Raw genomic sequence first — 17,780 nt, 5'->3', positions numbered from 1 at the left:
AAATATAACGCCTTCCGCTTTTCCACAAAATATTAGGCAGAGGGGGTAAATAACGTAAGCACTCACTCTCAAGGGACCTTTCGAGTCTCGACTTCAGACAAAAATTACACCGCAAGACGTTCTGATGACCCTATTATCACTCGTACTATCATAATAATAGAAATGCATGCTGAATACTGACATTTATAGACAGGCCATTGATTTAATTATTTACTGACATGGAAAACATATTGTGCCCGATTCTGAACAACTACAAAATACTGATAACGGCTGCTGTAATCGTAATTCCAATTATAATTAATTAAACAAACTTCATATTTTCCTCACCTCTAGCCTCAACTTATCTCAGACCCGTCGCGCTGGACATTGGGCAGAGCGAGACCGCTACACGTTATTCCCAGCTTGTGCGTGATCGTGTGATGACGCATTACACGCGCAGACACGTCGGTATAAATAAAATGAATTAAGGCGCATAGGATCAAACGAGTTTGCGCTTTCGTGTGTTAACGTCATACAAAATGGCCAACAGATCTCTGCTGTTGTGCCTCTTAATTATTGTGAGTGCGTGCGTGATTGATATAGAATGCCGTAGAGGCGGTAGTAGCAGCAGTCGAAGTTCCGGGAGAAGTTCATCTTCTAGAGGTTGGGGATCGAGCAGCCACGGATCGTCATGGGGAAGTCACCGTTCAAGCTCAAGTTCGCATAGTTACCCATCGTCATCGTCCAGTTGGTCCAGTTTTGGCTCCCACCGTTCCTCATCATCTGGATCAGGAATTAGCTCTCATAGTTACCCCTCCTCTTCATCTGGCCTCTCAGGATTTGGATCAAGTTCTTTCGGTCGCGGATCCAGTTCAAGCAGCTATCCATCATCAAGCTCAGGACTATCAGGATTTGGATCCAGTCATTCTTCATCATCAAGTTCCTTCGGTCGCGGATCCAGTTCAAGCAGTTATCCTTCATCAAGCTCAGGGCTTTCAGGATCTGGATCAAGTTATCCATCATATTCAAGTTCCTTTGGTCGCGGATCTAGTTCAAGCAGCTACCCTTCTTCTAGCTCAGGACTCTCAGGATCTGGAACAAGTTACCCGTCATCTTCAAGTTCCTTTGGTCGCGGATCCAGTTCAAGCAGCTACCCTTCTTCTAGCTCAGGACTCTCAGGATCTGGTACAAGTTACCCATCATCTTCAAGTTCCTTTGGTCGCGGATCCAGTTCAAGCAGCTACCCTTCTTCTAGCTCAGGACTCTCAGGATCTGGTACAAGTTACCCATCATCTTCAAGTTCCTTTGGTCGCGGATCTAGTTCAAGCAGCTATCCTTCATCAAGCTCAGGACTTTCAGGATCTGGATCAAGTTATCCATCATTTTCAAGTTCCTTTGGTCACGGATCCAGTTCAAGCAGCTATCCATCTTCAAATTCTGGATTATCAGGATTAGGAAGCAAACCAAGTTATCCTTCCTCTTCCACAGGTTTATCTGGAACTGGAAACTTGAATCCACCATCAACATGGGGGGTTTCTCAGGCAAATATAAATAGCCACAACTATCCAACATCTTCGTCGGGTATTTGGGGTACCTACTCCCGAAAACCTTCTTCGTCTGGCACTCACTCGTACCCTTCGTCCGCTACAGGAATATCTGGATCTGGGACGTCAAGACCACATACTCCATCTTCATCTTGGTCAAATGTAAATCAGAAGCCATCCTATGAGACACATTATCACCCGACTTATACGCATCATTCGTACAATCACGGGCCCAGCTACGTACCTATGTATTATAGTTCTCCTCAATACGTGTATGTTAACGAATATCGTCATTCAGATAGTCGTTATAGTGATGTTCTAAGTGGTTTAGCTTTGTACAATTTGGGTCGATCACACAATCACCATAATGAGTATTATTATCACGACGATTACTACAGGAGGAGGTATTACTCCCACAACTCAGGCACGGATTCTTCATCCATACCACAGAACGGGCAAAGTGAAGAAGCTGTTTGTTCTTTAAAGATTAAAGAAAACGGTCAAGCGACATCGTTAAAAGTACCTTGCGAGATTGTATCGACCTTCACCGAAGGAAGTCGCAAAACCGATATTGTCAATACAACTGTGTGCACGACAAACACAACTGTGATTAAAGTGCCTCTTAATAGTTCTTTATCCAGTCCCACTACCGAAACACCAAGAAACGCTACAGGAAACCTGAATTCCACTGTGTTAACGATAAACGCGACTAGAGCTAGTAATTTAACAGCGAATAGTACAGAAAGTTTGTCAATAAATTCGACGATAGCTCCAGTCAACCTAACAGTGACTGCAAATAATACATCACCTACAACAGAAGCGACAAGTGTGCCTACAACTAATGATTCAGTGTTAAATACAACACAGAAGCCAATATTAAGTTCATCAGAAAAACCAAATGTAAACTCATCGATAGGAAATACAACAGTCATTCCTACTGTCACCTTGAAACCGAATATTAGTGTCAATGGAACACAAAACACATCGAGCAACATAACAACCAAATATAACACCACTACAGTTAACATAACTGTGTGTAGTTCTACCTCTAAGGCAGTTGATCCCCTTGAAGAAAGAGGATCGAAAGTAAATTCCACAAAGATACGTTCTTGTGTAATAGAAATTCGTACCAAAGATTACCTATTGACGAATAACGTAGACTGTGAAGTTCTTATGTCATATGCAAAAATGCCGGAACCTAAGAAAGAGAGTGATAAGATACTGCCTCCTCGAGATAAGTTGAAAAAATGGTTGGCCAGTCCGCCATGGTGGATGTCAATGTTTATCGCTGTTTAAATATTATTATAACACTATTTTTTAAATATGTTAGTAATAACTGGGGTTGAAGGCCTGTGTAGGCCTGTGTAAAAATTATATGTATTGTAAGTTTTTTCAAGATTCGACGGCTGGAGCAGTCGGTGCTGCGTGATATTGATAGCATTTATTTGGTTTATTTTCATGTTTAAAGCCACTTCATACTGCCAATATAAATAAAACATAGTAAGATATGTAATAAGAGTTCAGTATGTAATAGGTCACAAAAATGATAACATCATTTTGTTTTTATGAAGCTTATCTTACGAGTATGGACTGATTTATTATACCTACTTCGACAATAATAATTGTGTTTGGTAAACAGTGAACCACAAGTCAGTGTAGAAATAAGTTAATAAGAACGTAATTAATTTTGTAATTTATGCTAATTTGTTTATTATGACAATGTATCTTAGTACTTATACCTAAGTACTTAGAATAAGTTATTCTAAATCTACCATGAGTACGGATAATATAACATTTCGGTACGTCGCAGATGGTTATTAATTTGACTTATTCAAAGAGTTATTTATGGCATAAATGTTATATTTATTGTATTTTGTAGTATACATTATATTACTTAATGCTAAACGATTGTATTTTTGTTACTAATTGTGAAGTGATAAAATTGAATGTATAATAACTAATGGGTCTATTAATTATACTATGATTAAGATATTAAATCACTTTTGTGATCGATCAATCGAGAGGACACGGCTTAGATATCATCACGAAATTACAAAAACGGGGAAAATGTATGTTTTGTGAACTTCCATTGCGTGTGCTGCGTAAACGGTTTAAGTTATGCAATAATTATGTATGCCAGAATTGTTCCTTTAAAAATATATAAATAAATAATATATTATAAAACAAAGACCCCAGCCATGTCTGTCTGCCTGATTGAACGCGATAAACTCAAAAATGTCCAACGGATTTCGATAAAATTTGATATGGTGATAGTTTGGGACCCTGGCAAGGACATAGGCTACTTTCTATCCCGGGAAAATATATAGCCGGATTTTTGTCCCGGAATCTATACTTTTATATAAAGCTAAGGAATTTGTTATTTGAACGCGTTAATCTCAGGAACTATACGTTTGAATTTAAAAAATATTTTAGTGTTGGATAACTAATTTACCGGGGAAGGCTATTAGGTGTATAACATCATGCTATGACCAATAGGAGCGTAGCAGTAAAGAAGAATGTGGCAAAAACTGGGTAAATTCATTCCTTTTGAAAGCTTCTGTTGCGTGCGCTGTGTAAACAGTTACAGTTATGCAAAAATGATGTAAGACGGAATTGTTTCTCTTAAAAAGATCTACAAAAATATATTATAAAACAAAGCCCCCGCTGCATCTGTCTGTCTGCCTGAACGCGTTAAACTCAAAAACTACCCAAAGGATTTAGATGAAATTTGGTATGGAGATAGTTGGAGGCCCTGGGAAGAACGGAAAACTTTAGCCCGAAAAACTTTATCACGCAGGCGGAGCTGCGGGTAAAGGCTAGTAAACTTCTATAAGGCAAAATTTGCGCAAAACAAATAACTTTAACAGAATTTAAACAATGCAATATGCCTGTCGGGTAAGGTAAAGTAGATTTTTTTACTATTAAGCTGCTATTAGTAGAAACCAACCAGAGTCCGCATCATAAAAAAAACTATTTAATGAAGACGAAGGCATCATAATATAGATCATATATGTACATTACTTTACTGGTAGGTAATCTATAGCAGTACCACAAACTGTTATAAAAAGAGTAATATTATATTTCTCTTTTATAACCTCTTTCGATGATCAAAAATGAAGGAAAAATATCTACGTAAAAATACTGTCTAAGTACACTAAATAATACATACTAAATGAAAAGATAGCACTGTATGGTGTGCAGTACACTGTATCTATGGGTAAGATCACTGATGTAAGGTAGGTATCATGCCAGCTTTCTTGTAAGCCTGTAGCTAGTTACGTTTCTTTCTTACTATTTCGATCGCCTCGATGACTAAGTACTAGGGCATGCGATCCGATAATTGATAATTTATCGGTTTTATTGGTCACTCAGTTATAATTAAAACCTTAAAAAAAGTTTAATTCTACTTTAAAGTATTATTCGTCCCCTTGCTTTGAGCAGTATATAACATAAATTACAGGTTTAGCTATAGAAAGCGAAAAAAAAAACAAGTTTATTATTTTATTTGAAAAACCGATAATTACCGGTTTTTATCGGAAAATAAAAACGATATTTTTTTTATCGATTATCGAAATATTCCGGTAATTGCTTGCCCTACTATGTACTCACTGCTCTGTGAAGTGATTAGTAGGTATACCGGTAGGTATATATACGGTAACACTTACAAACGCGTCACTGAGCGACGAGGGCTAGTCGAGATTGATTGCTGATTTCACTCACTCAGTTGAGTGCGCAAGAGTGCAGTCAGTGGTTGTGCTGTGGTCTGTGGATTATAATTTTTGTATATACAATGTTGTTCCGTTGGCATGTAGTGCTTTGTGCGTTAGTTTTACTTTCTATTCTTGATGTGAAATCAGTTAATGGTAAGAGAAGTTTTGGAGGCAGTCATAGCTATCCGAGATCGGGTGGTCTCTCAGGCGGGGGCAGTCATAGCAATCCGAGATCGGGTGGTCTCTCAGGCGGGGGCAGTCAAAGCAATCCGAGATCGGGTGGTCTCTCAGGCGGGGGCAGTCATAGCAATCCGAGATCGGGTGGTCTCTCAGGCGGGGGCAGTCATAGCAATGCGAGATCGGGTGGTCTCTCAGGCGGGGGCAGTCATAGCAATCCGACATCGGGTGGTCTCTCAGGCGGGGGCAGTCATAGCTATACGATATCGGGTGGTCTTTCAGGCGGGGGCAGTCATAGCTATCCGATATCGGGTGGTCTCTCAGGCGGGGTCAGTCATAGCTATCCAAAATCGGGAGGCAGTCACTCCCACCTTTCACCTGGTACAAATGATGGATATCCGGTATCTGGTGGATCATCTGGCAACGGTCATGGGTCGGCAAATAAGCATTCTTCAGGCGGTACTCATACCACAAATAATTATAACAATTATCACTACAGTCCACCGCAACAGATTAGATACACTCCAGTCGGGGGTGGAGCTCCTAGGACCTACCCTGTGTACCGAGGCACGCCGCCGACCTACGTGTATCAAATCAGGGACTCAGGAAGCAAATACGGTACATTATTAACTGGTCTCGCTCTGTTTAATCTCGGACGTCGTGCGTACGCGACCAGCCGCGGTGGTAGCCACAGAGGCAGCTCTGGACACTATCAACCGCAACTTGGTGAGGTATGCATGTTTGGCATCAAAAAAGGCAATGATTACGAAGAGACCAAAATAAATTGTCAATTGATATCTAGTTTTATATTGCAAGAGGAGGCAAAAGCACAGAATAACGCGACTAATACAAGCATCATCACAACAACAGTCACAAATATAACCACAGTTAACATGACAAATGGTGTGCCTAAATCAGCTGCAACAACACAAACCCCTGCAATTGGTAATCCTATTTACATGAAGTTGCCTAATGTTACATTGGTGCCTTTTAATGCTACTGTTGTAAATCCAACTGCAAATGTAACTGCCCCAGAAGCTAGTTCTAACAATATTATATCATCATCAGTAACTGTTACAACCACTACAACAAACACGACTGTAACAAATGCCTTGGATGTGAAAGGAAAGCCAGTAGTTGTAACGCCTGGCATGCAATGTTTTGTAATGAGAACCACACCTGTATCTCGAATGAAAAAATCCATACCTTGTGGTCTCCTACAGACTTATGCAGAGAAGTCAATAACAAAGAGTGCAGCTGGTCAAAATGCACCAGCATTTATGATGTTGGCAACTGCAGTCGCATTAAGTTTATTGTATTGAAGTACATAGCCTAACTTATAGTTTTGACGTCTTTTAAGCTCAGTCTTGAATTGTGTGTATAATGTGTTTACTGTTGGTATTAGCTAGTGGTGAATCCAGGATTTTGATTTTGCAAATTCTTGAATTAAAAATATTGTCATAATAAAAAATAGAATTGGAAAATGCTGTACTCCCTTAAAGGAAGAAAGTAGCATAAAATCAAGTTTCATTGAGATGTATCAGGAGTGAACCTACATGATTTTCGTGGGGAACTTGAGTCCCTTAGATAAACAACCATCCTCCACGTGGATCCGCCATGTTCATTAGCAGTTGAGTCAGATGTACTTATTAGTATTTATATAATATAAGACTTGATATAATTTTTAATAATTTTTTTTCCAAGAGTTTGCAGTTTTTTAGTTTAAACTCCTAATTGTCAATGTTATTTTAAATATAAAAGATAAAGAGTTCATGGTAAACAAAATATTTCCATCTGTGTTAAATATAAATAAATCAAGTGCAGCTTATGATAACCATATTATAAAAGATTTATATACATGTAATAAATTAACACATTTGTGTAATTCTTTATTAGTAATAGATAGTATGCCTGATTTTCCTGGTCACGATTCATTAAAACGATAACGCATAACTTTGCAAACTATTTGTTTTTTCAATAACAAAACATGAAAAACTGAGATTTGAGTCAAGTCTTCCCTCCCTCAGGAATGTTACGGTTTAAATAAAATGCAGTAAAAGGGGGTTTGGGGGGAGTTAACCATACTTTATTTTGGAAAGGAAAAAATTCAAAATATTACTTACCTTACATATACAGGATGGATTTTTAAGATGGGGCCGTAAGGGTAGTTACGTTAACTACGTAACTTCAAGAAAAAAATCATATGATACTTATCCATAATTTTTAAGACTTTCATGTATGAATCTGTATGTCATCAATGTCAATGTCATCTGTCACAGACAGTAAGAAAAGATAAAAAATATATATTTATATATTCAAAACTAAATATGTATGTTACTTATTGAACTATTTAATGATCCTGTTTAACGTTCCACGACTAGGCATCCCAGTGCCTACTTGCACTTAGTACTTTACAATAATTTATTGGAATTATAAACAGCTACCTATGGACGTCAGCCAATGTAGATCTAAAAAATATATATTTCTTGAGTTATATATGAAATGTATTCTTATGCAGTTACTTTTATTGTAAGCTGTACTTGATTTAGTCATTACTAAATTCTATATTAATAAATTTGTTATATTTATTAACAATTGCGGACGACGGATAATGTAGATGTACACAAAACTTAATCTAGTTTATGCAAATTTTAGGCAAATCTAGTTTATACTAATTGTTAATTTTTTTTTGATAATAATAATAATAAAAACAAGTACTTACTTATTTTTAAAAAATATTTATAATATTTGTATAAAAAGACATGATTGAAAAAGGAAAATATTTTTAGCTTTAAAAATATATTAAAACCGGAAGAATTATGACACTTCCATGTCTCTCTGTCTTGGTCTTACGAAATTGTTATGAAGCTTCCGCGCACTGATAAGCACTCAGAGTCAACGGCAGCATGAGGCCAACCACCAACTATGTCGTCGATGATGACCCATCCATAGGGGCCCTGTCATTTGCCTTTTACTAGAGGTAGATACTGTGGTGGAATACGTCCCTAATCTCCAGGCCGGTATTCAATCTAAACTATCTAACTGTAAACTGTTTCGAGCCACTCGTCGCCTTGTAGCAACAGCTGTTATTATGATGATGCTTGTACAGTGTGCAGTTCAAAGCAATTCGAAAGCTTTTTTTTTTTTTGAGAGAGACGAGCTTGCCATTCGCCTGGTGGAAAGTGATACGACCGCCCATAAACAGTAGAAACACCAACACCTTGAATTAGAAAATATTTTTTGGTAGGTATTCTTTTGCGCTCACCATCCTGAGATATGAGATGTTAAGTCGTTAATGTTCGCTTGATAGTAAGCTATAGGACCACCCATAAACAGTTGAAACACCATCCAACACCTTGTATCAAGTATTTCACTACGCTCGCCATCCTGAGACATGAGGGGTTAAGTCTTATTATGTCCAGTAGTTACACTGGCTACAATGTCCTTCAAAACGCTGCTGCTTGGCGGTAGAAATAGACATTGCGGTGGTACCTACCCAGGCGGACTCTTACATATGAGAGACCTACTACCAGTAATTAAACACAATAATAAATAAAGCGATTAGAGTGCGTTCGGCTAATTTCGGACGGTTTTTCGGTGTGTTGCGAGGAGTCTCGAAAATATTTTTTTTTCTCATAAAATATTTAAGCGATACCAACATTTTATACATGAAACTGGTTATTATTAATGCTACTTTATGTGATAATTTAATCATCTTCCAATTCTCTCTGTGTAAGCTTTAAAATAGATGATAATATCTGTATAGAAATTTAAAACCCTTAGAAAAGATCGGACCTTCGCGGGGTAAGTTCGGACTTCGTTCTAATAACGCTTCTAATGCTAGTATGATAACTAGCATTAGAAGCGTTCAAATCAAACAGAAGTCTCAAAAATGTTAAGAAGAGCGAAATCCACCTTTTTTGTTTCAATGCACATAGCGCACCCGTTCTTGGTCGTAGCATCAACTGTGGTATATAGGGTAGGGCAAAAAGAGAGCGTAGTCGCCTACATAGCTTAAACTAAAAAATAACCATAGATTCGTGGTATTTTTTCGTTATACGATCTTACCCCGTATCCGATTTTACCCGAACGCACCTTACATTATTATTCTCATTAGTCTATGTTCAGCAGTGATGTGATACTTTATGTGGCTGATGATGATGATGATGATATACTAGTTTTTTGCTTTATAGATCATACATTAAAAGTTCAGAATATATTTACCTTGAGTGGTTTTCCTTATCTTTATTGCTAGTGGAAATCCATCAAGGTGCTATTTTGCATTATATCGCATCTGTATGCATATCGTCGTTGCGTATTTAAATGTATGTTGAATTACTATGAAACAATAGGGTATTACACACCTTTTTGAAAAGTGTCTCAAATTAATGATAATAAATAAATTTGTCTATTTCGATAAATTAGAAATAGTGAACGCGTATTGAAATTTTTTTTTACGTAGGTAAATCGTCAGTTGACTATCTCCCGCCTTGGGATGGGCGGGAGGGCGTGTCAGACTTTTACTGACTAAAAACCTACGGTGTTCCCATCCTTTGCCTATGTGCCTAGGTCCAAGATCCGGTGGCATTGATTGACACTTCAAGTAGTTTACTGACTTAATGACGTCATGTCATGGCGGCACTCGTTTCGCATATTTGTAAAACAGATAAAAAAGTTAAAACTTTGAACGGAATTTAAAAATATATTTTATAATTTTATGAACTGAAACTACTCTTTTCCGAATGCTTTTTGATTGAACTATCTTATTTATGTATTTTTGGCTTTTTTCTCTTACACTAAAATACCTTATTACGTAGAATAATTAAGAATAAAATACTAAACAGTCTCTTCGATCTTCTAATATCACAGCATTTTAGACTTTGTGGCAATCAACACCAGATGCTTTTATTCGTGCTTCTGTTCATACTTCTTATTCAAACGTAGAAGTATTTATATTAAATCAACAATAAAAAAATAGTGTGTGTTAGCTCTTAAATTCTCTACTACAACGAATAATAATCACATCATTTAAGATCTCGGTTATTAGGAACATTATTTGTAAGGTAAATTATGATAAAACTTACTTACTCGGTACATTTCATAATTATGTCATACGTTTTTTTTTTTTATTTTTATGTGTTTTTGTTTTTCTCTTTTATTATGCACCTGCCTCCATCCTCTACACCGCCCAAGGTTGACTGGGAGAGAATGCCCATAGCATTAAGTCCGCCAATATGCCATGTATACAAAGTGTAAATATAGTTTTTGGGTATGACACTCTTCAGCTGCTGTAGGTGATCATACTTCATTCAAAAGTGAGATCATCTTTATGAGCAAAGTTTTTGAAAACTGTATGATCAGGAGTCCTGGTAAGGTTACTCGGTACTTTTTTTTGCCTCTTTCGTGATTGTTGCGTATTGTGAGGGTAGAAATATTGCTTGATTTTTTTATTTTCTTTCGGTCATCGAGTGCACTGAATCGACTTCCATCTGAGTGTGGCCTTTTTTCAAGTATTTTTATACTATGATTTTGACCATGGCTAAACACAACAACACATTCGACATAATACTATTGTTATATTGAGCTGTGCAGCCATTTATGAACAATGTGCTACATCCTTGGGATCATTTTACAGTAATTTATACGTACTTAAATAATCTACAAGAAATGATGCGCATGTAGTAGCTTTTAAGTTGTATGCTATCTCGTCGAACCAGTGACACGTTACTTCATAGGTTTCCAGATTGTAAATTGTAAAATTATGAACGGCAAGTTTTGTCTTACAATAAAGTGCACTAGCGCTTAGTGAAGAACATAATCTGACTGCCTGAAGATCTGCTGTTAATGCATATCCTGTACCTTTTTGTGCTGCTTCTTTGTCAAGGGCTTTTCAGTTCTAGTTAAGTCGTTTAGCTCAATATGTTTGATATATTGCTCATCTGGCAATATACCTGCTTTGTGAGCTCAGCACTGATCATCATCATGCGTCTTTCTTTGGTTGAAATAGGCCGATGTTCTTTTCGAAGAAAACACTATCAAATATCTCCCTAGAGGCTACAGGTTAATTTTGTGAATCTGAGTATTCTAGATATAGATGGTACTTGTGATTTTGTCTGTATGATGGGTTCTAAATATAACTTTGAATTAGATTGTCTACAGCAATGAGATGGTAGTTTCGGCGGCGCCGTCAAATATTTTCTGACTGATTCTTTTTTGTTTTTGTGGTTACTATAGCACTTGGTTCAGATTCCTTGCTACTAGTAGTCTTCTCGCCTAGCTCATATCGCACTGTCCATTCTTTTATGCCAAATGTTTGCTTAAAACTATTTCTTTTATCATTTACATTTAAATAGTAAACTTTGGTGTCACTGCGTCTCGAATTTGAGTTCTTAGTTTTTCTAGTTGTAGGTATCTTATACAAGATTGCATATCACTGAAACATCTTTTCATACATATTGGACCAGTTATTCTTCCGGGTTTAGGACCATTTTGAACAAATTAAATACCATCTTTTTAAATCCAACGTATTCCTTGGCTATCATCCTTTGCAGCTTATTTATCTTTCTTTTCCAGTTATTAGGATTCCCTTTACGCTTTCTACTATTTTTCATCACCTTGTCTTCTATTTGCCTTCCGAGAAACCAAAAGAGAAATAAAAGGATTTTGCTCTAATTCCCCTGACAAAGGAACAGAATCTATTTCTTGTTGCTGGTTTCGTGAAGAACGTATATTTTCATAATATGGTTTATAAAATATTTTCTTATTTTTTGTATAAAATTTAGTAAAATGCAACACCGCGTAAATGATATACGTAACAATTATAATGTAATATTAATACTGCACGTATTACAGGTTATTATTACTTACAATCTTAAAAATCCTAAAGAATTAAACTTAATTATTGTATTCAAGCATAAAAATATTACTGAAGCACAATACACTATAAAAACGAACTTACATGGTTGCTATTCATTCAAAAATTATTTAGGAGTACGCCCCAACGCGGTATTTACAAACTGCTCTTCCGCGGTATTGCAACCACAACGACCATATCATGTCTGGCTGAATGCAATAAGTTTCTATGTCGTATTGTTATTTCCTATGATATTAATATGATGTGTTTTGAAAATTTTAAACGATGCAGAATGATGATCGATAAAATTTTTATTTTGATCAAAAACATCTTACACTCCCTCGTAACATTAGGTTACTCATGCGCTAATTATAATTTAATGATATTATGATTACTTTTAATATAGCGGCTTTATATTTTTAGTTGACTTAAAAACAGGTTTTGTGGTCTATGTTTGTAAACGTGTGAATTTCTCAGCGAATGTAACATGTGCAATTTCTGTTGTAACATAGCCTTTCTTATATTCCAGTGATAATATCGGTGTGCTGGGTGGCCGGGGCTGGCGTGGGCCTTCTCCCTCTCTTCGGATGGTACGCCAACGTGGACTCCACTCGCGGCTGCTACTTCGTCGAAGTCATGGACTACAACTACCTCTTGTTCTTGTATTTTGCCACCATCGTGACCCCGAGCGTGTTGCTGGCTGCGTTCTATGCTCACATTTACCGTGTCGTTGTGAAACAGGTAAATGATATCGGCTTACTCAATTGCCTTCAATTGACACTGTTTCCTTTTTAGTAGGCGAAACCTACGGGAATTTCGCTTTATTATAAAGTATTGCTTGGATTACACTTGACACTAAATAAAATACTTTATTTATCACGTAGGCGAACAAAGTTGCACTTATGATACGTCAAAACAAAGAATAAGAATAATTATTATTTCTAAACAACTATTAAAATTACTTATATAACTATGGAACTTTTTAAATTAGGGATAAAATTTATACAAAAGACAAGGTACAAACCGAAGTAACCAGCTCGGGCTAATAGTAAATATATTATACAAGAATAATGATTGCGGATAATTTTAATCCCCAAGAAAGTTTTTAATTATTATAACAATAATCTAGCAATGGTTCTGATCCAATGCTACTTACGCATATGCAGGTATTATTTATTTATTTTTATTTTATTTTTTACATCAGACTGCTATTATAATTCTCCATATCACATTATTATATTTGTTAATAATTTCATAAAACTAAGTTAAGTTATTATTGGTCAATTCATATAAACTAGATATCATTTTACTATTGACGTAAGTACCTACTAGCTAGATATCTAATAATCTGTTTTCTTACATAACAAAGATTTTTTTTATCTATCACGTTAGAATCCATCCACGTACCTACAGTCCAGATACCTAATATACAAAAATTTTCTTCATATAATCATGAAAATACGATACTACTAAAATTAAATCAATCCGGTTCGTCCCAATATGCCTTAATTTAACCTGGATAGGGCTTGAATATTGCCATATTCATATATTATGTTCATCTATTACAGTTAAGCGAAGTGATGACAGTTGGAGGCAGTCGTGGACGGCTGACGGGCGGCGGTACCATGCTGCGCGTGCTAGGAGCTGCTCAGAAACGGGAGGTCAAAGCGACGCAGAACCTCGCCATCATAGTCTTCTTCTTCATTTTATGCTGGATGCCGCTCTACACCATCAACGCCATCAAGGCATTTATGCCTGAACTAGATATCCCTAATCCACTCACTTACTTCTGCATCATTTTCTCACATTTAAATTCGGCTATCAATCCATTACTGTACGCTTACCACTTAAAAGACTTTAGAGCAGCCTTGAAAGGATTGTTGTGCTCGTTAATAGGCAGAGGTGTTCCCATGCCAGCAGCGTATAGACCTCCAGCTCCCATCAGAAGACCGGCTTTAGAAAGATGTAATGCTTTGAGGGAACGGCCGAAAGTGTACGTAAACTCGCCAGTTTGGCTACGACAGAGGGAAGCGGAGAGTTTAACAGAGGAGAACACGGTTGTAGCAGCAACCACGCCAGTAGCGCCTGACGTGGAACCGTTCTTGAATATAGTCAACAGTTCCAGCGGGTGCCAAACTCCTGAGGCGAGGGAGAATGAGGCTGGTCCCTACCTCATAGACTCAGGCGTGGAGCGATGCCAAAGTCCTTACAAGAAAGTAGAGGAACTGATCAGGAGAGTGCGCAGCGCCAGCGGCGAGAGCTGACATGAGCCTAGCCGAGGGTTCTCGGCTTACAGTGTGTCCTAAGCTTTAATTAGATAACATTCCTTAGAGGACTATTCGTTTGACTAATTTAAAATAGATGTAACGTCCGTTCCTGATAGGAATTAATACCACGACTATTTATGTAATTTAGTATTAAATTATAATATTTATTATAGATGTTACCGATTTATAATGAGATTATTATGGTTAAAGGCAAGTGATGAACGGACAAGTTTCCTGAGAGAGTATTTAATACATGTGTAGAATGTTGTTTTGTGTCGAACAATTGGTCAATTGTTGCTTTAAAATACAAATAAACGTGCAAATAATATGGCTATGTTTTATTCTTGTAATATTGCCAGGTGCTGCTCCCGCATGAAGACCTTTCCCGAGATAACGAGTCCGATGGGGTATTTTTCCGGGATAAAATACAATACCGACAATACTAGTTCGTAGTACATGAAACTTTTATTCCGGAATACATCAATAAAATAAACTTATTACAAAAAAACTATATATACCGCTTTCAAAAATCAAAATATAAATTAACTTTGCCTAAGTAAATACTGGTTACCAATTTTGAAGGCTAAAAATATATATTTTTATTCTATTTATTTGAAATTAAACTATTTTTCGGATTCTATCGCGGTTTTTTATATTTTAGTTTTCTCCCGACGTTTATTTATTTATTAAATTAAGACGCAAAACAGATTACAATCTAAACTATAAAAAAAAATTTAATATACAAACATAAAATTAGATTGTATTCCTAAACTTTGTGGCCCTTATACAGAAACATATAAAAAGTTATTACTTAGCGATTTGAAATCCGCATTTGATATTCACGTAATTTTCTTCCCTTGAATTCCACTGAGAACACATATGACTGTATATTGGCTAGCAGTCATCAATATGGGGGCGCATGCTACTATCTTAATTTTGCCTTAGACTTGTTTCTGTGTTTTTCTAAATATTATGTTAGGTAATGACCGCATCTATCATCATGAGGCGTCTATACCAGAATTCTTATAGTTGTTAACGTTTATGTATTTCGTTGTGAGATATAAATTCGCGGCCATTTTTTAATTGCGGCTATTTTAAGTCACAGAGGTTATTTAATTATAATTTATGACAAGTAATATCTAACAATATGTAATTTGAAGTGGCAAAGGATATTAATAAAAATACGTTTATAGCGCCATCTTAAATATCATTTAAAAACTAATTGTTGTTGGGAGCTAGCGCCATCTTACAACAGCAATGAGGAATATTATATGCATTGACACACAGATGCAGAGAGAAGTATTTTAACGCATACAACCATAGATGTCAGGCAACTTGCTTAGAACTTTATATAGAAGATCGATAACATCCCTTTAGCTCCTTAGTACTCACTAGATCCAAAGAGAATTATTGCACTAGATCACTTACTGTTGTACATGGTGGTAGGTTTCCACTATGGATTTTCCATATATATTGTAATTCTCTGTGTAGTACCTAGGTATTAAAATAATGTCAATTTTTTATATCTTTAATCGCAAAATGAAAACTTTGCTAAAAATTGTGCCAAGTAACAATTTATAATTATTATATATCAAAATTGGGCCCAATGACTAAATATAAAGAGGACAGGCCTCAAAAGTTAGCTATATGAATAAATTATATTTATGTTAGGGAAATCGACGTAGAATTGTCAATATATATGTCTATCTCTTTTACTCAAAGGTTATTTGGAACGTAACAAAAAAAGACAAAAATAATTGCTTTCTTCGAATATGGCACTATTTCGTTTACTTCAACACACTGGGACCGCCTTGCGGCAGAAACGCCATTTATTGCAGCCCAGTCAGCAAGTACATGTAGTGTCAGACGATGTAAACAAATCTTCATAAATATTGAATTTAATGTAATATAATCATATTCTCAATTGTTCAGTGTGTTTATTAGTGTATTTGTTAAGTTTCGAAAATGACTCAGTGTTGTGTGAAAGGATGCAAATCGAATTCACGCAAGAAAGACCCCGAAATATCTTTTCATAGGTTAGTAACTGTTTTACCGAAAATTAGTAAATATCTTTGTATATTTACTTTTTGGATGTGTTTTTATCAATTAAAATTATATGTGGATCTTGTTTGATAAGCTTTGAACCCTTTTAGGCGTGATTTATATCCATTAAAATCATTAGGTTTGTTTACACACGAGCTTAGGGATGGGTGGATTTGTTTAGAAATTATTGATATCGATATTTTAACAGACGCCCGTTTATCAGTTACGGTTTTTGTCGTTGAAAGAATGTTAGAGCACACATCAATATTGTATTATCCAGAACGACAAACTAAGTGAAATTAGAATATTTTTTTAGAGTACCAAAAAAATTAAAAACCAAGGCAAAATGAATTTAGAATATTGGGCGACGTGATTGGAATCCTACACCAAATACATATATTCGTTCTTTACATTTTAAGAAGAAATGCATAAACCACACGTTTAATTAACGCGAGTAAAAGATAACTGTTTTCCAACAATATTCCCGATAAGTAAAATAGTAATGATTATTATACTTCACCTAAGAGTAATATTACTTTAATATATATGAATAAAATTAGAATTGTTACATAAAAGAATAGATAAACATAAAAGAAACAACATAAAGATGAAATGTAAGATATATTTTTACAATTGGCGGTCTTATGTTTCGAGCAACCTTTGCATGCACGTAAATAGATATATAATCATATTGTTGTTATTGCAAATAATTATTATAATTGATTATCTTAACCACCATCTTAACGCTCATTGATTTTAGTTTGCTGAAACATAGTTATGTTTCTCGATTAAAGAGCATAATAATAAAATAAAATAAAACCAACCAAATAATTGCTGGCTACGCTATCTTATTCCATTCATCATGTATTAAGTAAATATCTTAATCTGTACCTTAAATTTTTAGCAAGGAATAGTGTAACATACAAATATAGATCAAACACAACTGGATGTTTGTCACAACAGTTACTGCTTTCTTTAACAATTGTTACATATAAATCAGTTTCAGTTTGTTTGTTTATATTATGGTTTGTTATATTTATATTATAGTAGAACCTAACCCCTTTCGTATTTGATCTTTTTTGGGCTTGTTTGTCTCTCTTTTAATTCTTCGATGTCGATAAAAAATTTTCGGTACTAGCATATGCTAGTACCGAAAAATACTCACAATAGTGATATCACTATTGTAAGGGGCGGAGTCGGCGCCATT

At 35.8% G+C, this 17,780-nt stretch overlaps 3 protein-coding genes across 3 annotated transcripts in view; all 3 read left to right on the top strand.

Annotated features, from left to right (window-relative positions):
- LOC115442352 (adenosine receptor A3) overlaps positions 1–14,858 on the top strand; it is a 71,323-nt gene extending 56,465 nt beyond the window's left edge. Inside the window, exons 2-3 of the mRNA XM_030167361.2 lie at positions 12,793–13,004; positions 13,832–14,858. Coding sequence (XP_030023221.1) covers positions 12,793–13,004; positions 13,832–14,527 — 908 coding nt within the window. The 3' untranslated portion in view covers positions 14,528–14,858. The remainder of the gene's footprint in view (positions 1–12,792; positions 13,005–13,831) is intronic.
- On the top strand, positions 389–3,484 carry LOC115442349 (hornerin). Its single transcript, XM_030167359.2, has one exon. It carries the CDS (start codon positions 519–521, stop codon positions 2,817–2,819), a length of 2,301 nt encoding a protein of 766 aa, XP_030023219.2. The 5' UTR covers positions 389–518; the 3' UTR covers positions 2,820–3,484.
- On the top strand, positions 5,042–7,712 carry LOC115442351. Its single transcript, XM_037439634.1, has one exon. The coding sequence runs from the start codon at positions 5,314–5,316 to the stop codon at positions 6,730–6,732; it is 1,419 nt and encodes a 472-aa protein (XP_037295531.1). The 5' UTR covers positions 5,042–5,313; the 3' UTR covers positions 6,733–7,712.
- Positions 14,859–17,780: the final 2,922 nt, after the last annotated feature.

This window comes from Manduca sexta, chromosome 17, assembly GCF_014839805.1.
Source record: "Manduca sexta isolate Smith_Timp_Sample1 chromosome 17, JHU_Msex_v1.0, whole genome shotgun sequence".
In the NCBI taxonomy this organism is placed as follows: Eukaryota; Metazoa; Arthropoda; class Insecta; order Lepidoptera; family Sphingidae; genus Manduca; species Manduca sexta.
The sequence above is the reverse complement of the archived record's forward strand: the minus strand, read 5'-3'. Positions and strand labels throughout refer to the sequence as shown.